This window comes from Zychaea mexicana (genome assembly GCF_025766255.1).
Source record: "Zychaea mexicana strain RSA 1403 chromosome Unknown BDB00scaffold_123, whole genome shotgun sequence".
Taxonomy (NCBI): Eukaryota; Fungi; Mucoromycota; class Mucoromycetes; order Mucorales; family Lichtheimiaceae; genus Zychaea; species Zychaea mexicana.
Window position 1 is genome coordinate 21,170 of NW_026516786.1, and position 18,392 is coordinate 39,561.

At 42.4% G+C, this 18,392-nt stretch overlaps 5 protein-coding genes across 5 annotated transcripts; 2 read left to right on the forward strand and 3 right to left on the reverse strand.

The window, feature by feature from the left end:
- Nucleotides 1-1,457: 1,457 nt before the first annotated feature.
- BDB00DRAFT_942663 (uncharacterized protein) lies at nucleotides 1,458-3,599 on the forward strand. The gene is made up of 3 exons (XM_053129408.1): nucleotides 1,458-1,854; nucleotides 1,933-3,092; nucleotides 3,539-3,599. The coding sequence occupies exons 1-3, from the start codon at nucleotides 1,518-1,520 to the stop codon at nucleotides 3,554-3,556; spliced, it is 1,515 nt and encodes a 504-aa protein (XP_052974138.1). The 5' UTR covers nucleotides 1,458-1,517; the 3' UTR covers nucleotides 3,557-3,599.
- A 627-nt stretch (nucleotides 3,600-4,226) lies between these two features.
- On the forward strand, nucleotides 4,227-5,070 carry BDB00DRAFT_878001 (uncharacterized protein; the record flags this gene model as incomplete). The annotated part of the gene is made up of 4 exons (XM_053127680.1): nucleotides 4,227-4,267; nucleotides 4,395-4,506; nucleotides 4,614-4,832; nucleotides 4,954-5,070. 4 exons carry the CDS (start codon nucleotides 4,227-4,229, stop codon nucleotides 5,068-5,070), a joined length of 489 nt encoding a protein of 162 aa, XP_052974139.1.
- Nucleotides 5,071-6,206: 1,136 nt separating this feature from the next.
- Nucleotides 6,207-9,504, reverse strand: BDB00DRAFT_773602 (armadillo-type protein; the record flags this gene model as incomplete). The annotated part of the gene is made up of 8 exons (XM_053120105.1): nucleotides 6,207-6,314; nucleotides 6,417-6,491; nucleotides 6,583-7,320; nucleotides 7,446-7,871; nucleotides 7,955-8,028; nucleotides 8,108-8,398; nucleotides 8,474-9,083; nucleotides 9,229-9,504. The coding sequence occupies 8 exons, from the start codon at nucleotides 9,502-9,504 to the stop codon at nucleotides 6,207-6,209; spliced, it is 2,598 nt and encodes an 865-aa protein (XP_052974140.1).
- Nucleotides 9,505-10,300: 796 nt separating this feature from the next.
- BDB00DRAFT_878003 (muniscin domain-containing protein) lies at nucleotides 10,301-13,862 on the reverse strand (the record flags this gene model as incomplete). The annotated part of the gene is made up of 10 exons (XM_053127681.1): nucleotides 10,301-11,603; nucleotides 11,744-11,862; nucleotides 11,961-12,617; nucleotides 12,698-12,796; nucleotides 12,873-12,992; nucleotides 13,059-13,121; nucleotides 13,198-13,339; nucleotides 13,410-13,490; nucleotides 13,569-13,663; nucleotides 13,812-13,862. The coding sequence occupies 10 exons, from the start codon at nucleotides 13,860-13,862 to the stop codon at nucleotides 10,301-10,303; spliced, it is 2,730 nt and encodes a 909-aa protein (XP_052974141.1).
- A 1,543-nt stretch (nucleotides 13,863-15,405) lies between these two features.
- On the reverse strand, nucleotides 15,406-18,391 carry BDB00DRAFT_792318 (calcium-activated chloride channel-domain-containing protein; the record flags this gene model as incomplete). Its single annotated transcript, XM_053121110.1, has 8 exons — nucleotides 15,406-15,816; nucleotides 15,904-16,068; nucleotides 16,198-16,500; nucleotides 16,678-16,851; nucleotides 16,925-17,359; nucleotides 17,479-17,559; nucleotides 17,697-17,925; nucleotides 18,018-18,391. The coding sequence occupies 8 exons, from the start codon at nucleotides 18,389-18,391 to the stop codon at nucleotides 15,406-15,408; spliced, it is 2,172 nt and encodes a 723-aa protein (XP_052974142.1).
- Between the last annotated feature and the right edge of the window lies 1 nt (nucleotide 18,392).

The window sequence follows — 18,392 nt, forward strand, 5'->3', positions numbered from 1 at the left end:
GTTTCATGTACAAAATTTAAAGGTCTTAAGGCTTTATAGACTATGACATGGCAAAACCAAACGAGACCATTTGTCACTACCAGCTGCTATACCAAAACATTATGTACGCACTTTGAAATACAACACGCGAATATGTTGCAGTATGAATATTTGGTTTATTCTGTAAGACCATACGAAAAGTATACATATAGTACATATATGTACGATATACATATCTCGTTAAAGACATACAGGTGTGTTAGCTAAGTAAACCATACTAAAACTATGTATGGTATATTGTTCATAAAAGTGGAGTTCGTAATGTAAATGTACAGTGCGTAAGAGAACGTAGTATATCTATCACTGAAATACTGCTACTATAAGTACTGCTTGGTTAAAGCGATGTTTAAGCGATGTTGATGGATAAACAGCACCATATAATAAGAACTCGATGGTTTAGCGCGTCTTTTTTTTATTTCTTCCATAGTAAAGACATCATAAGGTGCGTAAGAATCGCGGAAAAGGGTAAAGAGCATGGTAATAACAGACGGATATAAGCACATCGCCTTTATCATGAAATATGTGTTCCATTGATACAAAATTCGCTTCCTGTCTCTATGCTTTTATTGAGGATGAAAACGGCGCCCATCTGACGACACAGTGACTCTTTACTCTTTACTTTTTTGTTTTCGATGCTTTAAAAAAATGCCAGACTTCACCTGTCTTTTATCATACCTCCTAAAATTGTATATAAAATATTAATGTACATCAATTTAAAGGATTGTACAGTGTGTACTAGCTTGCCATCGATAGCTTAACCTAAATCCACCTTACAGGACATGAGGTAAAAATGTTGGGTAAAAATATATGAAGTAAGTACAACGGGGCGATGTTAAAGTACTGAAAAGATTGAGGCATATATATGCAATATGGTATTAAATAGCGGTTCATATTTGTACTATGGATGTACATGAGTACTTTGAAGTAAGTGCGTAAAAAATGTCTGACTATCAACACTATGCGAAGAATTGTCGACTTATTATAATGGCTGCTAACATTTAAACTATTTAAGTTGTTTTATATAAAATGTATGAATAGTTGTCGCCAATTACCACCGTACAAATAAGTTTTTTTGTAAATAGAATAATGAAACAAAGTTTTATTGATGCTCTGACAGGAATCTCATTTTTCAAATATACAAATGAAAACACTTGAATCTTAAGTTTATCATTTATCATAGCCATATAGCTGTAGCTACACTCATATTGTACTATAAGAGATTTGTAGTAGTAGCTTTTTCGGCAACTGGGATGCGAGCGTGTAGAAGTTTAATTACTTATACTGCTTAGCTTAGCCAGTATGGGTGTTGATAATTCATTTGAAACAATAAGAAACCCAGCCACTTGTTCTGATTTGCGAGCAGCAGATTTTGTTACACAAAGAAACAAGAGCCTAAAGCAGCAGCAGCAGCAGTTTGACTGGGTTCAATTTCGTTTCTTAACTTCTTGCCCTTCCTTTTCTTTAAAAAAAAGAAGACCATGCCGGATTTCACTCATGTCTTTCCAGCAGAAACCGTTACCGATATTTTCTCATATCTGGACCAAAAGGAGTGTATTGAATGCATGGAAGTATGTCGTCGCTGGTATGATTTGATACCTTCGTTTACCACGCGCGTCTGGCATCAGCTCAAAGTTTCCTCGTCTTCCGCCGGTTACGACAATGACGGCAATGCTATTTCGTGCTGCTGGCTGCAAAGTAACATTGCATTATTACAATGTCTTGGTCCGCACGTCAAAGACGTTTCTATTTGCTTTCAAGATACACGCAGCGTTTTGGAACGGCTATATACACAGAGGTGCGAGATAAAATGTCTCGGTCAGTATAACTACAATAAGTGGGGATGTAGATGGATCCACATACCAAAGCAGCTAACATCTTTGGGCGACAAAATAGAGATAAATAACCACAAGCCTACATTGAAACGGAACAAACGACCTACCACCAACGATAGCATCAGATTACCAGTTGTTATTACATTATTTGCTCCCACGTTGACCCAGTTATCTATCACCTCTCATCCTTGCGACGTTTCGTTGACGATGCTACTCGATACCCTACCGGCATTGACACATCTTTCCGTAACATTTAACAACAGCGGCTACCAAAACCTGTCTAATACCGAGGTGGGTCAACGCAAGAGGAGAAGGAGTAGTTTTGGTGTACTTTCTTCTGCGGCAACGCTCGACAACAACAACAACAACAGTAATACCCACCTGGTTTATTTGCATCTGGACAATGCTCTGAATTTTGACACCCGAATCCAACCAATTCTCCACCGCTGTCCAGAACTCCAGTATTTGCTGATAACGTCCGACGTTAGCAGATTCACTTTATCCAATCCGCCATCGAACAACATCCATGTCGTTTTCAACCTTTGTCCACGTGTACATCATATCATTTTCAACGTTCACGTCGATCCAGAGGAAAAATTAGCGGAAAAGTGGCTATTGCAATCGCAAAAGAACCCCAATAACAGCAATGCTACAGTTGATAATGGCACCGATAACGACAGGAAAAAGAAGAAAATCATAATCGACCGACGACGACGACAACAGCAACAACTAGAACAGCAACAGCAGCCGGGCACCGTACGTCAACTTCTATACCGTGGAGAAGATCAAGAAGAACTGAACGCGATATTCCCAATACTCGAAAAGTCACGACTCTGGTTGGAAGATTTACATCTCGAAAGCTGGGAGGCACGTTTAACGGGTTTCCTAGCCATGGCTCATGCCCACTTCTACTTTCCGCAACTAGTGTCATTGGAAATATTTGGAATTGATATGACTGGTCCGGAGTGGGTTCAGATTCTCCAAAGCCATCCGCAGATCGAGAGTCTGGGAATGGAGCTGTGGTTTGACGAATTAGAAGAGCTCGATAACGTTGTCGAGGCTATCAGCACCTTAAAACGGTTACAGCGGATTGACCTGTATTGGACAAACAACTACTCAGGTTACCGAGGTACTTGCAGCAAACTTGACTTGCTTCACAACACGGAGCTGCAAATTGTGAATCTTTCTGGCATACCCCTTTCGGATCAAGGCTTGCTCCATGTATGTCAATTGCCGCGGTTACAACAGTTGGGGCTAGGCGGGCTCAACACGTACCCAAAAGATCTGACTGAGGCTGGAATGATCAAATGTGCAGAAATGCTTAAAAAACGCAAGATTAATTTTTTGCAGCTGACTGGCTTTGACAGCGTGACGGATGCTGTTCTCGAACGTCTAGGACGAATTGATACGTTAACGTTACTACGTATTACCTACGACAACAGCATAACAGATCTGGGTGTCAAGACGTTCCTTGGTTATTGCAGCGGTAGCAGCAGCAGCAGCATCAGTAGTTTTAGCAGTGACAAAGAACCACGCAACAAAAGAAGGATCGAGGTTTCTGGTTGCCCTCTGGTCTCTAGAGGGAAGTACTTCGTATCGGAAATCCTATTGTAAGAACATCCCGCATCGATATGTCAACTACATCTCTTGTATATAACCCATAATAGCATTCCTCTCATTTGTAAAAACCACGCATTTTTATATTAAATAAATAATAATTGCTTAAATATGTTTCACCTATCGTAGAGTGTATGTTATGCTATCATTGACACAATACAAAGGGAGTACTTGAAGAAATGCCTCTTTACTGTATTTACTAGTGCTAACAACGCATTAAGCTGATTATGCGTGTTGCTAGTGATAATTTCTCTTACCAATTGAAACCGTTTATTCCATCATCTCATATTTTGGCTAAAAAGATTGCTTGGAGTGCATGCGCGCATGCCATCGCTGTTCTGAACTGCTCGCAATTTACGCGTTCTTTCTTTAACAGGATCAGACAGTCAGTCCAGCAGAGGATACTCCTTCTAAAACCAGAAAGTCAGCATCGGCATGCTGCAATATGTGTGTCCACATGTCAAGAGCATTTCCGCTATTTTCCACAGCGCATTTGCTACTATGGAAAAAGCATCGTGACCGAAACTGTGTTGGTATAAAATCTATTGGTATGTGCATACGCGTACTCACTAGATATTGTGACATTGGTTTCCTTATGTAACCATATCGTTTCTTGGATATATAATTATTGTACCTTATCAAATCACGTGCACAAATACGTTTGTATTCATCATGATGATTACAAAAATCACAAACAAGAAGACGAAGGGCCGTCTCGCAGCGAGCGATAAAATCAAAATGCTTGATATTGCTCTGTTTGCTGATACCTTGACCGAAATGTACATCAATGCCCATCCTTGCCATATCTCACTGTTAGATGCTAATGGATACTTTACCATCTCTCTGTGCATCCGAGCGCTGGCATTATTTGCTAACTTGTATACAAATTGAATCAAGACAATTTAGATTACGACAGCAACTTGACAACAGCAACCGGATCAATTTCCCCCTGGACAAAGCATTCCATTTCGACAATCGCATATGCTATGTGCTGTGCCTTTGTCCCCATGTCGAATTCGTGTGAATAACAGAACAAAGCGATATGATAGGCAGTGCTTTATGTTTTTAAAGCAAGACTCATGTTGCAAGCTATGCCCTTCTGTCCGCAACATCTGGTGAAATGAGAGCTCAAAGCAAGCGGAGGAAGAGTTCACCAATTACCTACAACTGTCAAAGCGTCCCACGGCCATCGACAACATCGATGATGAGATGCAGAAAATGCCTATGGACGGCAGCAGTAGTGTTAGTGTTAGTAGTATCAGTAATGGCGCTCTTCAACGATTGATGTCGTCTAGCCGAAGGCAGGATGAGCTACATAGAGGATTTTATGCCGATATGATCAAGGTAGCAATCACAGCTGGAACAGTTACTCCTTCTCAATACTGACCCTTACAACAAGTTGAACGCCAACTTCTTGTGAAAAACGACCATCATCTCTCAAATTAAAATCTCTGGTCTTTACTAGCGTTACAACGGCAGTGGAAGCGATACTTGGACTCGATTCTTTAATGACATCAAGGCTAACTCGAGCAAATTGCGATTTACTTACGGTGTTCATCACCGATACAAGTCAATTAGCTAATATCAGCAATCAGTATCATACCTTGAAACAGTTACAGAAGCTTCTCTGCCTAACTGCGGGGATATATGACAACTTGGAAGTTCTTTGCGTCGGCAATTCCAAGCTTGAGCAAATACAGCTCCATGTGCCACCAATATCGGATCAAGAATTTATTCGCTTATGCTGCGAGCATCCACGGTTACAAATCCTGCATATTTGTGTCATGGAAGCACGCCGCGATGGGATCACTGATGATGGAATGATGACGTATGCAGATAGACTTAAAGAGACGGCGACCAGCGGTAGAATCACAATTTTAAAATTGAAGTGATGCCGCGCTTGAGCTTCTTGAATAGGTTGATGACTTGCGATAGGATGACCATTTAATGATAATCAACGCATAACGGATGCAGGTATTGCGGCGCTTATGGGTAACTCTAGTAACACCAACAAGAAATTCGTGGTCTACGACTCTCCTAGTGTCAGTACGTTTACGAATTATGTGTGGAAACGACCTGTTAAATAGCAGTAATATGTAGTGTTTTATATGCAACAGAAGTTATATGTCTTTGAAGGCTTTTTTTAAATATCTATATATACATCCTTTGTGAATCAAATCCAACGCTTGCCGCAAAATACCTGTTCGAAAGCAGTCGATTTATAGTATCTTTCAACGCCGTCTCTGAGATTATTGTTATATAGAGTTTGTTTTTGACACAGTTATATATCATATCATTGTGAATAGATTGAAATTATATCCTGCTGTATAAAGCTAGTAGCATCATGAATGTCACTAGAAGGTAGCTATGTAACAAAGGCACATGGACATCCTATGACCTTTATTATAAATAAAGGAAAAGCGGTATGTTCTACAATGTACAAATATAGTACTACTACTAATTCATTACACAAATGGTTAGATGATACAGATGTGTTATTGATTATTGCGACAGAGGAAGAGGGCCAGAGTGTTTGGAATATTGTTTTATATAAAAATCTGGGAAAGTGTGGGGTATAAAAATCAGTTTTTTTGACAGCTGAGTAAAGAGGATGAACATTGGCATGCTCGCTCTTTATTACATAGCATTCCTTTTGTTCTTCTTCTTTGCTACACCTGCCGTTTGTAATTCGATCAACTGCTGAGAACAGAAGCTTTCTTAAGCACCATATTTGTGTGAAAGTGTTTGCTGCGTTTCAGCAGTTAGTCCACCCCAAGCTTGTTTCCACTGTTCCTCATTCAACATATTTTTGTATCCCATCAGGATCTGTAGTGTTAGATATATGGTTAGCGACTTCTTGTATTTACTTTATCGCCATTGCCGACAAGTTTTTTCTAAGATTTATACGATTACGGTAAATGGACGTACCTCGCTTAATGTTTTTGATAAGGGTGGAGATGGACGTTGATATTGAGCAATTATTTCGAAAAGGGTATTGAATTGCTAAGGTTTTTATAGAAAGTCATCATAAGTCGTCTCTTTTTTCTTCAATCACTTAAACGTAAAGCTGAATTAAAGCTAGAAATATACTTACATCGACAATCCCTTGAGGGTTTACTTTAATCACTGTACATAAGCCTTGAAACGCCGTATCCTTTTCATCGTTCTCCCGCAACATGATGAATTTTTCCAACCACGGTCCTATAAATTGTGGCAAGTGGCGAGCAAGTATATCAGGACAGCCATAGCCGAGCCGGCCAATGGTGATCGTTGCATTTTCTTGTAAAGATTCCATAACTCCGGGAATGACGAGTAAAGGGAACAGACGTTGGAGGAGTGGTTCGACAAAAGGTTGCATGTCTTGGCCCCATCGGATAGCGATTTCGCCAACGGCCCAGACTGCATTGTTGGAGACACTGACGAGCGCTGGATCGGGCCCAATTTGTTCAATGAGTTCAGGCACAATGGGCGGTAAATAGCTTCGTAAACGTTCAAAACAGGCCATAGCCAAGTCGCCAATAAGGGCATAGGTTGCTTGGAGTACTTCAGTGACAGGGTCATGAATGCACACAGCCAAAAGAGACAGTAATGGAGGATCCGAGTTGGCCACAAGCGGCTCGATCAGTTGGCCTAATCCTTGCACGAGGCCAGATAGCAGATCGAGCGACACAACCATGAATTCTACATCTGGAGGATCGAACTCGTCTGGATTTTGGTCAGCCATAAATATTTGGTGCAATGTTGTGGAAACGAGTTTGACACATCGTGTAAATACAGGTTCGGCATACGGTGCAAACACTGTTCCCAAAGCTGCGGTGACTGATGAAAGGCACTAACAATCAGCAGATGTAGCAGGTTGACGTGGCAACAGTTAAATTCTCTGTTATCACTTAATTATACTAAATCCTTGACCATCTTGGGCAGTGATTCGAAGCTATTGAACAATGGCATGCATACCTCCAGCAAAGGGAACAAGTCAGTATCTTGATCAGAAAGCTTATTCCATTTGGCGATCAGGGGCGGCATCATCAACATCAAACAGCGCGGCTGATTTAATGCCGCACCGACAGATTCGGCCAACGTGCCGAGCGCGTCGTATAGAATAAGTAGATTCTTGTGTTGGTATGTATTAAACGCAGTCGTTAAATTAATGAGGATCGGCTCCAAGTAAGGTACTAGTTCGATTGTAGCTTCTTCTTCCAACGTAGCAAAAGCAGAACATGCTGCTTCTTGTACGCGTTTGTTCTTGTCAAGAATCCGCTGTAACAAGTTGAATAAAACCGGCTCAAAGAACGCTCCTCGTCCTCCGGGTATTGTAGCTTGCTCAACGCACCACCGTGAAAATCGACCGAGCGCCCAGCAAGTGATGGATCGAATGAGTGGCTATATAAAAAGTTCCATCATTTTATTGCCGTGTGATGAGGAACATGTTCCTTTTGCTCTCTAATATTCTTTCATTACTGTACCTTTGGATCGTTAAGACTTTGAATCAGGTAAGGCATCATGTCCGGTAAATGTGGTGCAATATCCTCCAAACCACCTTTTACAAAATTTACAAAACGATTGAGTTACCATACACACAAATATAACACATTTGTGCAGCAGAATATTTGATATACCTTCTGCAGCAGCTCCTAGCGCCAGAATGCCACTCTCTCGTTCTCGCCAATCTTGGCTGAACAAGTTGTGATTTAATAGTGGCAGCAATACAACGACAACATGGCGATTATATGTCGTTGACAGCACATCTAACGCAGCCGCACTGCATTTTCGCAAAGTCCATTCTGAGTAAAACTCGTCATCGTCAAAATCCTCATCGTCGTCGTCGTCATCGTCTTCATCATTATCGTTATCGTTATCATCATCATCATTAGTCGTAACAGGATCGTCATGGTTGTTCTCATGGTGGCCTTCATCCTCAATCGTAGCGGATCCATCTTCTCCAGCCCCACCCGTTCCCGATTGCTGCTGCGGGTTTGGTGTACTAGCAGCCATCGGTCCTCGATGTCTTCGTGAATGCCTTGGCCTTATATCCATCTCATTATCCGGAATATGTGCGTCATTCTCATCGCCACCGAGCATTAGCAAATCCGTATCCGAGTAAACCATTCTTTTCAATAGCTCAGGCACAATCCGAGGCAGATAGGGTAACAATCGCTCATGCATTTCATCCAGATTCGAAAATTGAATCCAGAAATCGCACGCCTCCAGTGCTACCTGCTCGTTTTCGTCACGGGTACAGAAGATCATGTAATTAATCACCGCGTCAATGTAGGGTGTCAGGGCTTCTGGATTAGCTTCCAAAACCATCACTAGCGACCGACATATCTCTTGTCGCACACGCGAGCTTTCGTCTGTTGCGCGCGCGAATAGACCTCGCAGGTACGTGTCCATGTTTGCCAGGAAGGATTCGCTTTGTAGCATGATGAACTGGGATGTTGCGGTAATGGCAGTGGCCCGGAGTTTTGCATCGGGGTTGTAAAAGAATTGGATGAACTTGGGGATCATAAAGGCCAGTGGTCGTACGCCATCCATTTCCTGGTCCAGGTCCCTGGCCGCGTCTTCGCAGATCATGGCCAGTGCGTCAAATGCCATCTAAACGAAAAAAAACAACGTCATACGCGCATTTAGGCTTTGATATTATTTTTTCCCGTTTGGACCCCATAAGACACAAGCACAAACATTACGCACGCATGGACACACACAGTACACAAACTATTTATTAGATTTATAGTTTTACCTCAACAGTGACCGGGTCGGGACTATCTAACTTTTCTACCAAGACTTGCAGAATATGGGGCCAGTTATGTGCCTGACCTCGCGTGACGATCGCAGCAATACTCGACGCAATGGTCCTGCGCACATCCACATCCACATCGGGCGTGTTCAGCGCTTCGGTGCAGCAGTGCTTGACATGATCTAGCACGGGTAGTGGGATATTGTTAAAGTACGAGCGTATATTGTTCTTGAGCAAGTGCCCTGCAATAGCCCGTGGGTACGATTCTACTTGAGGCATTTTTGTCAAGATATGCACAAGGTACGAGTTATAGTCTGGTATCTCGTTGAATGATGCGAGTTTCTATATACAAGAACAAATAGACAGGAGAGTTCAACAGCATAGTTCCAACCACCCTTTCCTTTCTTTTTCCGTCTCTCGAGGTAATGGTGGTTCCTGCCTAACAGGAATAGGGAGTGTCTACCTGCTGCACTAGCAGTTGATCTCGGCTTTCGGGACGAGCGGCATCGCGGAGTAGTAGTATCAGATCGTTCAAGCCTTGTTGTTGTGGCTGCCAAATGGACATGAGAGAGACGATGAGGGAAAGAAGAAGGTTGAGGACTGGGGGCTGAAGAGAACAAAAGAAAGAGGGATAGGGACTGTTGAGCCAAATGGGAATTGAATGGGAGGAGGAAAGTAGAAGAAGAAGAAGAAGAAAAGAGAAGGATATCTCTCACTACTCTGCTGTGCGTGTGGGTGGTATAGGTCTGTGTGTATATAACGTGTATGTTTGTGGGCTTGTGCTGGTCGTTACAAAAAAAAAAGAGGTATAAAGTTTGGTGGTGGGGCCCCGTGACACACTTGCCGACGAGCTTCTTTGTTTCTCAACAACTTACGCAAAGACTTCTCATAAACACTTTCACATGCCTATAGAAAGAAGCTTTGCTTTAATCTTTACTCCTTATTCTTTCTACTTTCTTCATTTCACTGTGACAATCACTGGGAGATAAATTAGTTGGATCCACGCCTTTTTATGGTGATACAGCAAACAACAGTAATAATAATGGTAATAATGATAATAATTTTTCTTTGTTTTTTATTGTTCTGCAATATACTTGCCAGTACGTATAGATTTTTCTGTGGACTCGACATTGGCCCAGATCGCCATCGATCCATCCTCCTGACCGTCACCGTTTGAACTACTGCTGGCAACATCCACCGTCGACACGAGTCGGTCCTTTGCCTCGAACCGGATTTGCAGGGCCTGTGGCGTGCCTTGTTCCTTGGTCGTAAACTTTGCACGCAGCACGCGTTCGTCGTGGCTATTCCATTCGCCCATGGGCCACACCATCTTATCCTGGTCCACCATCCACTGACCGCCCGGCACGCTCTGGACATTTTGTACATTGCCACTGACAGTCGTCATAAAGAAGACACCGTGCAAGTGGGAAGCCAGCTCGGTGTCTGCCTTTTGATATTTGACTAGTAACAGGGTTTGTTCGGCTTCGCATTTCCACATGGGCTTGACTTGGATAGGTGCTACCAAAGGCTGCGGCGGCAGCACCATGTCGTCATTGTCATCATTGTTATCACTTGACGATTGCTTGACTTGATACTTGATACACGGGACCGGACTGTCGCCTGCTAGGTTAAACATGTTTGTGTCCAGCTTGTATACCCCATTCTGTCCTTTCTCGCCTTCATTCATTGGGCTGATGTAACCCGTGTTGGGTGCGATCCGCTCCAGCTGATCCACGTGTTCGAGTCGGAAACATACTGAGCGTCCCATGGTATCCACGGGCCCACGATAAGCGATCTTGACCTCACCTAATACGGCCGACCGTACTATCGCGCCGCCCTTCATGAGACAGTGTATGCTTTCGGTAATCTGCACCCTGATGGTCGGTTGTGCTGAAGTAAACGGCGTCATCGTCGGTGATGGTACCACCGGCATGGATGCCGCTGCGACCGACCCTTGTTGTTGTCGTTGTTCTTGCTGTTGCTCATCCAGAACAGGTGCATCATGGAGCTGGACACCGTTGTTTTGATCATCAAAGACAGAGACAGAAGGATCTTCAAGTTGTACAGGTGCGTCATGTAACTGTACTCTATTACCAGCACTACTGCTATTTACTTCATCTTCAAACGGAGAAGATGCAACGGATAAGGGCGAAGGCGATGATGCAGTAGTAGAGACTGGTGGCTTGATTTCTTGCACAGGATCCAATAAGCGTGTGTTTCTCTGTTGCGTATCACGACGACCCCTTCGTCTACCCGAAGCTGTGGGACTCTTTTCCTTGAGCATGGACGACACGCGAGTTAAAGCAACGGCCGCATGAGTCGCATCTTCTTCCTTCATAGCCTCATTCTTGATGTCCACTTTGAGCTTCTGTTGATTGCTAAACAAGCTAACATGTTGCTTAATTTCTTAGTTTCTCCCATCTTTCTGGGTGCTTACTGCTTACGATACACCCCCCGCAAGGTTACATGGAATGCAGAAGAAAATCAAAAGTGAAGTTCCCAATTTAATTTTACTAACCTGCCGCTGTCGGAGCCAAAGTCATCGTCATGCAAGGAGGAGACAATGCTGTCACCGGGCCATGCTGCGCGATCGGGCGGCGGGATTGTGTAGCCTTCAGCATCCAGCAACACCTTGGGCTACATAGGAAATCCATACCAACAGAAACAAACCACATTATGAGTTTTCCCAATCAACACGTTGCACAGAATGGACGCTTCATCATCCAATGTCATACCGGTTGCTGATGCTGACTGCTTGCAAAACTTCCCGAGAAACTGGGTGCTTTCTTCAACGAACCAGCAGCAGGCTGATCCACTGATGTGGGCGAAGTAGGCGCTGGCGACATGGTTGAACCACCATCATTGCTCGGAGACATGGACGAGACATGACTGCCGTTTTCTTCATCCAAGGCGCTGAAACTGGAATGACTATGCTGGTCAGTGTGATGCATGACAGGCGGCGCAAGATCTGCATTCATATAGCCGTTATTAGTGCTGCCGCCATGATCATTCTTGGTTTTGCGTCGGATTGAGACAAGGGTGGACAAAAATTTGCGCTCTTTGCCCATCTTGCGGCCACTGCGGTTGCTTTTCTCAGACACACTAGGTACGGGTACAGGTGCTTCAAGGTTGTCAGGGACGTTGTTGTTATTCGTCATAGTAGTCGGTACAGACAAGACGTCACCATGTGCTGTGGTAGTCGATGAAGATCCCAGGGACGCAATGGATTGCTCTGAGTGTGAGACGGATGGTTGCTGCTGTTGTGGCTGTTGCTGTATTTGCTGTGTCGAAAGGGCTTTTTTCAATCCATTGGCGGGTCGTGATGAGCAAAATGCGTTGATCTCGTCTTCAATGTTAAAGTTGCTTGCTGCTGTAAGTACGTTGTTGGCTACCTGTTTTTTCATTCCAATTGATCATGTTTTCAGTAACTGTTTTGTCTCATCCGCCGTTTCCTATTATGAATAGGTAGTACCTCGATGCGTTTAAGGAGTTGATCGTTTTGCAATACTTCAAACTTTTGCACTACTGTTCGCAGATTGTCCCAGCGATGCTCATCCACTGCTTGATGTTTCTTCATATAACACACGTATGTAAGCACTTTGTTTGTACACATATAGCCTCTTTAGATCGATTTTTCTTGTCTGTACCTGAATATACTCTGGACCCGTTTGCATCCATTGCGACTTGACTCCTTCTAGTCCTTTAGTTGAATCGGCCACTTTTGACTCTGCTTTACCGCCTCCTGGTCTTGTCGCGGCTTTCTTGTGCTATAATACAGTTTATTTGACACGTTTAGTAGCGATAGATAAACTTCAATAAAATTAACATTCTACCTTATTTAATCGAGCAAGACGTTCTTCATAATCCTTGCTTAACCGCTGTAGCGACGCATCCATCTTTTAAAAAACAATCAATTAGCCAAAATTGATATCTTCCATTCAGTTTTTTAAGCTGATATATTACAGATTTTACGGCAGCGTATTCATTATCGTTTTGAATAGCAGATCGCAAAGGACGTTCAACGTCTTCGGTAATTTTGAGCGACATGACAGCATGGATCGTGTATATTTCGGTCAATTCATTTTGAAGCATCTCCCATATCGGCTGCATCTGCCTTTTGGAGTATAGCATTAACCGAATCAGTCGTGTTTTTTTTCTCGATGGCTTCCGTATCAGTTTCTTACCCCAAGGCAGATTTGTCCGTGACAAAATGTTTTTTAGATATTTTTGCTAGGTTTTTTGCATAAAGGTCTTCGACATGGGCTCTATTATCAATAGATAAGTGTTTTAATAACCAAAATGGTTACCGCATGCTATGTAAAAGAGAAGGCTATGCTAGATACCTCTCTCTAAAATATTCGGCCAGCTCTTCGTTCAATTTGAGTGCCTTGCGAAGGCGTCCTTGTATTACTTCGATACCATCCTTGGGTCTTTCGGTCTAGAACCGGAGGAACATATTAAAAGTGGTGTCAACTTCAAATATAACTAAAACGAATCCCCCTTCTCCCTCCCCCCTTATTTTCGTTTCCTTGCTTCCTCCTGAGAAAAACAGTACAGATATTTCACCAGAAAATAATAGTCATTACCAGAAATGCGTTCAGGTACGGTTGATTGGGTGGCGCTGGCTCAATGGTCATATTGAGGAATTATTATAAAAATAGATGACGGGATTCTAAAGAGGTATTTGTGGTGAATGCAGGAAATACAAAAGGAAAGGCACTAGGCGAAATTAGAAAGAATTGAAGAAAAAAAGAAGGGAAATGGGCTCTCAAATGAGAGAGAAAAGAGAAACGTAGTTAATATAAGATAGAGTAGAAAACAAGAAAGAGAAGAGAAGAGTCAGTAATAGCTGGAAAGAGGGGATAATTATAACTTGCTCTCTCCTGCCATGTACGCACTAAACTGCCGGTTGAATATTTCACCCAAAATAGTTTCATGTTACACAGCACATGTATAAAAAAAGAAGATGAGCGGATTTGCCACGGCAGGATATCGGATGAAGAGTATGTGTGCACATTAGATATTCCAGTGCCATGATATGACGGTATGACCAGCAATAGTCGCACCTCTACTTGACTTGACTACGATGAGTAATTTACTCAGTAATCAATATTTTCTTTCCATTCATACGCGCCAAAGTACATATTGCTGGTGCCTTAATGCACTTGATATAGAATCCGGCGGATATCTCTTCTTGTTGTTCCCAAGGTCTTTGAATATTTGCTGTATGATGGCTTCAAACTTGACTTGCTTTATTCTGCGAGGGATATGGTTTCGTCCTCGTAGTTTTCATTATGTCGTTTTAGAGGGCAAAACAATCTTACACTTGTCTTCATCGACGCGCACGCTCATCCGGGTATCCGATGCCATCACAACGTCTCGAGACTAACTCCATGAATAAGACAACGCATTGTATCCTTCATTTACTTGTGAGCCACGGGCTACTAGCATGTCAGATGCTCGAGCATGTCTGCAAGGCATAAATCTGATTTTTGTGGCGCTAACACTGGAAGATTTTTTATAAAATGGACCACGCGGCATCCGAGTATAATACGATCCCGTACGTCTATGCCATCTCCATGAGGAATTGAGAAGAGCATACTGTCTACTCTCGCAGGTGATGTACATTATATAGTGTTATCCCCTATTTTCTTACCGGGAAGTGTCCATAACCGTAGGCTCATTTATAGCGCTACATTAGTTTAAAGAGAGTTGAGATAGTATGTATGATACATCCTTATCTGCTTGTTTTTGGAGCAATTGTATGGCACAAAAAAAGTTACTGCGAGATAATTAAAGAATGATCAGTGTGAAATGATGTTGGTGAAGTGTTGGAAACGAAAGAGATAATGTGGAAGAGAGGAACACTGCAAAGAAAAAGTGGGCTAGTAAAGAGACGTAACATTTATAGAGAACGTTTTCATTGTATAATGTGCAACAGCTAGCAAATGCAGGAGAACGACTCTTTTCACGGTTTCACAATAAGCGAGGAAGGCTCAACAAGAACAATGTATATCTATCTTACTATTAGGCGAAGCACTTTTACCGTATCTTCTCTTAATGTGCTACTTTAATCATACTAGATGTATCAGCGCCCAAAAACTTAAATAAATAAAGTATGTATGTGAACAACGAAAACAATACTAATGACCTTGAATTATGTAAGATTCCGTTTATTCGCTATTCTTTTTTGAATGCATTACGGATAAATTGTGCAGCATCCATTGATGATGAAGAAGAAGAATCCCAAACCGACTTGGCCGATAGATCATTATCATCAAACACCAACTCTTCATCCCCAATCGTTGCTCTCTTTTGTTGCTGCTGCTGGCCAACAGCTGAACCCATTAATCGCTGTAGCCATACTTTTTTCATTTTAAATTCGCCCTTGCGAATCATAGTATCTGACCAACTCGGCAATGCATTCAAAGTGGATCGAACTACCAAGCGGATAATGACATAGAGGTGCTCGGACAACAAGACGGCCAGGATGGTGAAAACGGGTGTATACGGCGAATGGATGTTGGTTGATGGATGGAACAAGTATGCGAATGACGCCATGGTAACGGATGATAACCAGGTCAATGTTTCCTAAGACAATACCGAAGAATCGTGTATTGTTAATACATTCGTATATTTACCATTCTCTAACCATATATACACTTGATTAGATATTACCATGTTGCCAATCCACGGTCCAACGCCTTCGGAACGAAGCGGAACTGGACGTCGAGTGTATTTACAGATTTTGACTGCATCGCCACGCAGCTCAATCCAATTGTTCACCATACAGCAAAGGGCAGTCAATGGCCATACTGTTGAGAACATGCTTACATAGCCAAACTGAGAAACCATAACGAGTGCAAAAAGAAATTTAGTGAAAAAGATATCAGATGTTCGATGTTACTGTGAAATCCACATCGTTCTATATGTCTTCTTTTTCACAATGTCATAAAAGAAATATATGCGTACCTGAATAACCATTTCAACAAAGTCCGTATAAATGTTATACTCAGGCAAATCCACTTCATGATACACCTTCTTCATAAATTTGGCTTGCAAATCACCTTTTCCACTTTGTTCCACTCCGTTGTTCTTGTCATCCTTGTCTTCTTTGCTCGTCATATTTTTTACCTTGGGCAGTATGCGTCCCATAGCATATGGAAGTACCATTTCAGTTGCAAATCCAATAAGTTGGCCTGTGACAATGAAATAAATGAGCTGTCCACGAAGTCGGTTGAAGTCGACCTTTGTATGGCTGTGGCTGATGTTGAGCTCGGTCAAATAAGGTAGTACATGATCCCCAAAAGGAATATAAATCCATCCGATAACAAACTGATATCGAAAAATCAAAAGGCCAAGTTAACGGGCGTTCTATATATCTGCCTATCGTAAGGTAGATATCCGTGTCTCTCTCCCCTCTCACGCTATTTCTCCTTCTAGTATATTTACCAGTGAAAGATAGGCCACCAAGAAATTGGCAACAAAGATCTTTTGTGTGTAGTGATATTCCCATGACGATTCTGTCTTGTGCATCTCCCAGTTATTCAATATCTTGACCCAAGAGCCATAGATACCAGACATGGTTGGAATGAGGAGAACATAGCCGATCGTCGGTGTATAGTGCTATAGATCAATGACAATAATATTATTACTTGAGACTATAGAATGGAACCCAAAAAATAAGAGCACCGCTTACCAAAACTTGACGGAATGGACCGGTATAATATTCATGTAGAAAAAGTTGCAATACAATCACACAGGCAACGATAATACTCAGCAAAAAGGCGCCGAGAGCAACACCCGGGAATGACATGGCACGTCGTACAAATATTTTCCATGCGGGACAGTAGGGTTCCTGTTCTCCAGTCACTTCATCCTTGACCAAACGATCTCCTTTAAACTCAAGACGTCGTTTCTCGTGCTTGGAACAGTTTCGTACACCCCATTGTAATGCCAGGGCTTGCTCTCTCCGTTTCCACATTTCGATATATACCACAGACCAGATAAGCATTGCTAATGAGTACCAAATGCTCAGGCTCTTGGCTCCCGCCACGGTGATCAAAACACCAATAACAGTAGGTGTGCCTAGCCATAGCAAATAGTTTTGTACAAATGCAAAGTAGAAAGCAATCTATTATATCACGCGTATACGTGGTCATGGTTTGAGATGAAAGTTAGTGAAGCTTTTCCCAGGAAAAAGATAGGTCACGCGGATTAATTGATATATCTTTGAAATGATGTAACTATTACCTTTTCACCAAAATGGTTGCGAATATTGGTCAAGTCTTGATCATCGATTAACGATTTTTTGGACCATGTATGGATCCATTCCTAGTTGATTTTTTTGCCAAAAAGTAAGTCATATCACTTTAGAAAGAAGCTGATACAGTGGCTAATATCATACTCTATTTAAACCGAGCAACAATGAGGGGGACCTCAACTATGGTAGTACGAGTACAATATCTTACCTTGTTAAACTCATCGTTATGCAAAGGGATAATGCCATCCACAAATAGATCCACTTCGGGAGAAATGTTGGCACCACCTTCAGTTTCTGGCTCAGTTAACATTTCATACACAACTCGAAGTCGTTCCGCTTCTGTTAACTCGTGTACGTTGGCAGCAAACATATCCTTTGTCTCCTCTTTCTCATTATCAAACTCGCTAACGCGTATACCGAGCAGAAAATCGCGTATCCTATATAGTACATTTCTCCCTCTTTAGTCCCAACAGCCCGATTGCTTGTAGATAGGTACTGAAGTATTGAATGTATACACATAAACACTGACCGCTCGCGTTTGAGTTCTTCTTCCAAAACGTGAGTTGGACACGCGATCAGAATCAACAATGTGTCTTGCGTACGTCCGGGTTGAACTTGATATCTTAAACCAACACGGCTTAGTTTAGTTGTCAGAATGTCGAGCTGTTCTTGAGCATTGGATTGCAACTTTTCGCGTTCTTGACCCCGTGTTGGGAATTTAAAGACAATGACATAGTCGACGCCTCCAGCAGCGAAGCGAGAAGGCGCTTTAGTTGTTGTTGTGCTATTACTAGAGGATTCCTTGGTAGCATTTCGCTCACTTAATGCCACGGGTGGAAATAAGTGCGCGAATTCACCCGAACCCGGCTGAATTGCGTGTTGCTCTGGTGCGTTTTGCTCCATT

Coding starts and splice junctions, on each gene's coding strand:
- BDB00DRAFT_942663 (XM_053129408.1), top strand. CDS start 1,518: ATGCCGGATTTCACTCATGTCTTTCCAGCAGAAACCGTTACCGATATT. Junction 1,855..1,932: donor GTGCGAGATAAAATGTCTCG/GTCAGTATAACT, acceptor GCGACAAAATAG/AGATAAATAACCACAAGCCT.